We start from the raw sequence: 6,582 nt of genomic DNA on the forward strand, positions 1-6,582 counted from the left end.
ATAGTAATTTCCTGAATTCTTATCCATAAATAGGTATAGGCCATTATATCTATTTATTCTGCAGACTAATCAGCTGTAGAAGTAATCAAAGAGAGAGTTACAAGATAGGATAGATAAGAATTCATTTACATGTTTAGTATTAGTTTATAGTTAAGTCAGCATTTACAAAGATATATTAAGAGACACTTAACTATATAAATACAGTTTTCATTTTATTACCCTCTTAAGCTAACTTGTCTTAAGAGGAGTCTTCCTCTATACGTACAGTGTACGTCACCTAACGGAAGGCACCACTCACAACTGAAGCAGTGTGAAGTGGACTTGTACTGAAAGAGTACAAGTCCTAGTGCCCCGTTACAATTCCCATTATCATCTAACATTTCCATGTTAGATGAAAAAAATGTGGTCCTTGAACGGACTACAAAGTGCTACCAGGTGTAACGGGGCACAACGACTTGCACTGCTTCAGTACAAGTCCACTCCTCACTGCTTCAGTTGCGAGTGGTGCCTTACGTTATTTCACGTACACTAGTACGTGCAGAGGAAGACTTCTCTTATAGACAACTAACTTAAAGAGGGTTAAATGAAAACTGTATTAATATAATTAAGTATCTCTTCTTTCTATCTGTTCATGCTAACTTAATTATAAACTAATACTAAACATGCAATTGAAATCTTATCTGTCTCTCTCTCTTTGTTTACGTTTACAGTTGGTTAGTTTGCGGGATAAATAGATATAATGGCCTATACCTATTCATGGATAAGATTTTTGATCATTACTATTTAAAGTAATATCCTCCAAATATTATCTACCTTTTAGATAATATATTAATTAACAACCTTTAAGTGTTAATTTCATGTAACGATACACCCCGTTACAAAGTTGGCTAGTGTCATTATCAATTCTTGCAAAAGTTGCATTGTTACACCAGCGGTGTCGGCAGTCGGACATGCAAAAGCTGTGACGAGTTCAGTGTGAGATATTGCGAATGAAGCACTAGTTAAATCTTTGTCTTACGATGTGATTTCTTAACGCGTCTAAAGAATTGATTGTTTTGGTAAACAACCTTTGCAGCAAATGGATATGGAGCTAAATCCTACTTAGCAATTTGAGCACATAGCATATGCGTCGTCACGTCGTTGACCGTTGCTTTATGCGAGTCAAATATCTAGTTGAATTCTAAAATGGGTTAGTTTAGTTGAACAGTACTTGCGTTGATTAAAGCCGCAATGCGGATTTTGCGATGTTGGAAGTTGCTGCCTCAAGTCTGCACTCCTACGACAATTATATTAATCGATACAATCCGGTCAATTCGAGATTTTTGAAATGAGAAGCCAAGATTTGTTCAGTGGTCACGGTATCCAAGCGTTAGACGCGTGAGTTCAAATCATTCAACAACTAAATTCTTCTAGTCGTCTGTATTAATCATACATTTATGGTGATGGCTGCAGACATTAAAGGATATTCAAAAGTCCAAGTAAACAAAGCTATCTTTATCAGTTGCTTTGTCGACGAGGCACTTATGGTAAGCAAGATGATAGAAATCCGATACATGTATTACGTCAGGAAGAGTCGACGTGAGACAATACCTATATTATTTCAAGTCGTCGGAGATCATCGCGAACGGATAAGTACCAATACCATTTCTACGGCGAGACTTCAGCGAAAGCACTTTTCTCATCCACCCGTTTAATAGTTAAGCATTTACCGTCCATCTTTTTTTATAATTCTATTGTCATCCGCGTTAAGATTAAATAACGTAAAATCGCCATCTCGGAAAGGTTTAATAGTCAGCTATCCAAATATTCTTCCGCCATATGTTCGTGGCATCTGCTGGCTTTGTTTGTGCAAACATCTTGAAAACGGCGTGTCTCTTGATAGTAATTGTTTAATTGGACAGCAACGGTACTGACCTGGCTCGATGCTTTTATTAGGTTTATGCACTTTTCACGTCAATAAATTATTTCATCATTCTATTTACTTGTGAAAATATACTACTCAATGAAACTTAATCTAACGTCGACTTTGATCCATCTTTGGTCGTCCTTTGAGCCACCGCAGCGTGTAAAACTTATCAAACGCGTACAGCTGCAGCGGATCTCGTCCATATTGTTTACTATAGTGCTCAAAAAGCCATTGCAGAATTTCTAACTCATCCGCCGTGGTGGCATTCACAAATGCTTTGGAGGTGCATCCTTCCGAGCGCATGTTGTGAAGAAACAACAAAACCTGAAAGTGTCCATTCATTGCTGCGCCATCCATCGCGGCACTTGTGCAACCCTCGGATCTATTGACATGTAGCCATTGCACTACTTTTAAGTGGCCACTGGTTGCCGCAATGTCCATTGCCACGTTTGTGCACCCTTCGCTTCGGTTTTCATGTAGCCATTGTATAACGTCAAGATGTCCGGCACTCGCAGCAAGGTTCATAGCATTATGGGTACAGCCCTCATTCCGATTCTCATGCAGCCACTGAACGACACGCAAATGGCCATGCGCAGCGGCTTGATTCATGGCATCAGCTGTACATCCTTCCTTACGGTGACAATGAAGCCATTGTATCATTTCTAAGTGCCCGTTGCGAGCTGCGAAGTTCATCGCGGCAAGCGTGCAGCCATCGTTTCGATTCATTTGTAGCCATTTCACAACTTCGAGGTGATTTCCACAAGCTGCACCATCCATTGCGGCGGTTGTACAGCCTTCTTGACGATTTTGATGCAACCACTGTAGTACCGAAAGATGGCCATTAGTAGCTGCACCATCCATTGCTCGTATCGTGCAACCTTCTTTCCGAGTGTGATGAAGATATTGGACGACTGAAAGGTGGCCGTGGGCTGCAGCTTTGTCCATTGCATCACTTGTACACCCTTCTTGTCGAACGCCGTGTAGCCATTGTACAATTGCAAGATGTCCATTAGCCGCCGCCAAGTCCATTGCTGCAACCGTACATCCTTCTTGACGATTTTGATGGAGCCACTTTACAATGTCAAAGTGTCCATTGCCCGCTGCCTTGTTCATGGCTACAGTCGTGGCGTACCCATTATTCGTGTGTATCCATTGTAGCACATGGATGTGGCCATTTCCTGCCGCATCGTCCATTGAGACTGACGGCGTTGGGCTATAGATATTGTTTCGGAGCCACTTAAGGACATTTAAATGTCCTTCACTTGCTGCAAGAACGGAAGCGTACGACGACTGCTCCCCACGAACTTCACTAAGCCATTTCACCATGGCTACATCCCCATTCTTCGCGGCCTCTTCAAGTGTGACAAAAAACATGTGCGTCGGAGTGGGATTGGTGTATTCTTGAAGCCATTCTACGACATGCAAATGACCATTCTGGCCAGCGTAGAAAAGCTCGCGCGAATCCCAAAAGACGTCAAGCGGAATGTCTTTTGCTCCGCTTCCATCGGTCTCGAGACTTGGTTGATAAAACCATTTTAATACATTCAAATGGCCATTCTTCGATGCTTCTTCGACCGCTAGCGTCACGTAACACCCTGGAAATTGTTGCACAAGCCATTTTATCATGTGCAAGTCACCTCGTGCAGCTGCTTTGGCCATGGAAAGGGTGAATACTCGCTGTTGAAAGAAAGTGTCCTTTCGTTGTTGAAGCACGAATGTTGCTTCTAAGACAGAACTCATTGGCATTCGTTCCTCGGAAAGACTCCTTGCAATAATTTTCTCGGCTTTTGTTGCCTCAATTGCTTTATGAACCAGCACTCGCTTGGCCAACCGAAGTGCTCCATGGTGAAAACTAAAGCCACACGCATTGGAAAGAGACCAGTGCACAGAGTAGTCGAGAAACTCGCTGATTGTGTCCACTACGCGTGAAAGCGCCGCGACGCGCGTGTTGGTGTTGCAAACGACGAGCACCGATATTACTGGACTCGGAGGATGCATTTGTAATCAAGTGAGGGGATCACTTAAAAATCGTAAATGAGATTCATCAGGTTTTATAGTCGATGGATTTACTTTTTGGTCACAAGTGCTACGATGCCGGTGACGAGAGGCAGATGACCGATCAAGATTTGAACTGGCCAAATAGCATCAAGACAGCATCAGGTGGCACGTCAAGAAACACTGAAAACACATGGAAGCGCCAGAAAAATAGACTTGATCCGACCAAGTTGGCCATTATGCAATAATTTACGTCAGATTGTTTATTTTCTGATAAAAATTTACATCCCAAATTTACCATTCACTTTTAGCGAACACTGCATCGATTTCGTCGAGAGCGAAATTTTCGTGAAACTCGCTCACAACAGCTGTCGAACATAAACGAAAAATTCACTCGAGAGCCGTGGCGATAGACAGATAGGCATGCCGCACGACATGATCATGCAAATTTTGTCCCTAATTGCCAGCACATTAAGGCGCCTTGAAAGTGGTAACGACGAATCCGTTTCTTGCCCGTACCATACGTCGTGGCCAGTCATCGACCATTTGACACTGTTAAATGTTAATTTGCACTTCACAGAGCTTTAATGAGCGTTATCCTGCTGCAGCCGTTATAAGTTATAGGATTTTAGTTTTGCTCGCCGACTTATCATGTTGGTCAAAGATTGGGTCAGGATTCATGAGACCAGTTTCAGTTGATTTGAAAATTTACCAATTACACCTTTTGGATACAAATCGGCTTGCTAGAAAAATTTCGAAGTTCGGATCATTTGTCTGAAGCTATTAGCGTAACGAGGCACCTCTCGGTGAGTACTAGTCGACCTTACACTGGTTACAGTGAAGGTTAGGTGCCTCGAAACATCACATAGACAGGGGTACAGAGGAAGATTCCTAAGTAGCTACGGGTCTTTAGCTACCAAAGGTAATTCAAAAGATTAGAATTCGGAAAAGTAAAACTGTATTAACATCTTTGGTTTCCTACGCAACGATCTTCTATCGACTACTGAACTTATTATATTAATATCTAACTAAGGATGGCGTGTCAGGAATGAGGGTTAATTACGACTTAATTTAAATTTAGTCTTACTAACCGATACTTTTGACATACTCCTAAAGGTATCGCCTATCCTAAATCAAATTATTACCAAGTATCATCTCCTCTAATTGCGCAAACCTTTTTTACTTGTTTTTATTATGGTGCATATGTAAATTGAATTGTAGAAACTGAATGGTTGAAAAGATATATCGAAATGAGTGGTCAAGGGCTCAGCGAGTTGACTGGTCCTTACATCCTTCCCGATTTAATCTCTCGTTGACGCTGATTGAAATCGGCGACGAGATCCTTTCAGTGAGAGACATGGCGAATATTTTTCTCTTTTTCGCAGCTGGCTCCTTCCTTAGTTTCGCCATGCCATTGTACGAGCCAGTATGGTTGACGATTGAATTGGCTTTTCTTCAAGAGACGTTCAATAACTTAGAGATGACCCGCTGTGTAGACGGGCACGTCGTAATGCGGCCACGTTCTCCTTAGACACACACCCTAGCACAGCGAGGAAGCGGTTAAATCTGCTTCTCTTGCGTGCAGTGAGGTAGTTGTGGTGGGCGCGTAAGCGACCTCACGCAACACACTAAGTACTCTGGTTAAGTGTCGTCACGGGAGCGGTAATCCGTCTCCTTGTGCGGATTTATCAAGTAGGAAGTAGTTTTCAGACTGATTTATATTTTATAGAATTGAATGTAAATACCTATTTTTACCAATTAAAATGATATCTCTATAGATATCATTTAATATGTATTGCGAGCGTATCTTTATAGATACCTCGCGTAACGGATGATGCTAGCCGTCATCACGATTGACACTGGGCGTCATCCCTCTTAATTGGAATGCACCCATGTGCATCACATACACAAGGGTTGGTCACAAAGGTGCGCCACACCCGAGTGTTGGGTCTAATTACTATTATATAGTAATTGACCGTCCCCCTAAGTACACCATGTGTACTTAACGGGGGACTGTGTAACATTAGGTCAACTTTAGCCCGTTACACCATCCCCCTCTTTAAAAACAAATTTACATCTTTAAATTCGTCAAAGAGGAGAGAAGAACTGCGAGCAGCTTTACGCGCCGCTAGTTCACTCGATTACTCTAGCGCACGTGTTTCCATACACGGCGCCCAAGATACCACCTAAAAGGGGCCACGTTGGTGGATCGTCTGCGAAGACGCCCGCTCAACCTCGCACTAAGCGCACGCGCCGCGTTAATTCGCCGGCCGCGTCTAATGCCTTAGTCGGAACGGCGATAGCTACTGCTGCTGTCGCGTTAACAGGCTTAAAGAAGTCATCCCACTTTAACAGTGAGGATGTTGATCCGTCGCTTATTGTCGACTACCATAAGTCGACACCGTTGCCGTCACCTCATAGTAGTGATGCGGACAACGAGCTCATGAGGAGTGATGATGCGGCATTATTGCCCATCCAAACTTCTCTCATGGCTCACAACATGGAGACAGCATCGTTTACGAATGCTGTCCCATCGACAGGTAATGAGAGCGCTGCCCATAAAGGCGCAGCTGCTTCTCCGTTGGGTATTACCACAACGCCTTATGCTCAGACCATACTTCATAATGGTTCTGACATAGAGGATTCGGAGCCTAAAGCTCCGCCGACGACACGTGAACGTG

General features: G+C 43.0%; 2 protein-coding genes across 2 annotated transcripts; one reads left to right on the forward strand and one right to left on the reverse strand.

Moving 5' to 3' along the window:
- Positions 1-2,014: 2,014 nt before the first annotated feature.
- On the reverse strand, positions 2,015-3,904 carry CCR75_006624 (uncharacterized protein; the record flags this gene model as incomplete). The annotated part of the gene is made up of 1 exon (XM_067964692.1): positions 2,015-3,904. The coding sequence occupies one exon, from the start codon at positions 3,902-3,904 to the stop codon at positions 2,015-2,017; it is 1,890 nt and encodes a 629-aa protein (XP_067816705.1).
- Positions 3,905-3,966: 62 nt separating this feature from the next.
- On the forward strand, positions 3,967-4,149 carry CCR75_006625 (uncharacterized protein; the record flags this gene model as incomplete). The annotated part of the gene is made up of 1 exon (XM_067964693.1): positions 3,967-4,149. One exon carries the CDS (start codon positions 3,967-3,969, stop codon positions 4,147-4,149), a length of 183 nt encoding a protein of 60 aa, XP_067816704.1.
- Positions 4,150-6,582: the final 2,433 nt, after the last annotated feature.

This window comes from Bremia lactucae, linkage group LG14, assembly GCF_004359215.1.
Source record: "Bremia lactucae strain SF5 linkage group LG14, whole genome shotgun sequence".
Classification (NCBI taxonomy): domain Eukaryota; phylum Oomycota; class Peronosporomycetes; order Peronosporales; family Peronosporaceae; genus Bremia; species Bremia lactucae.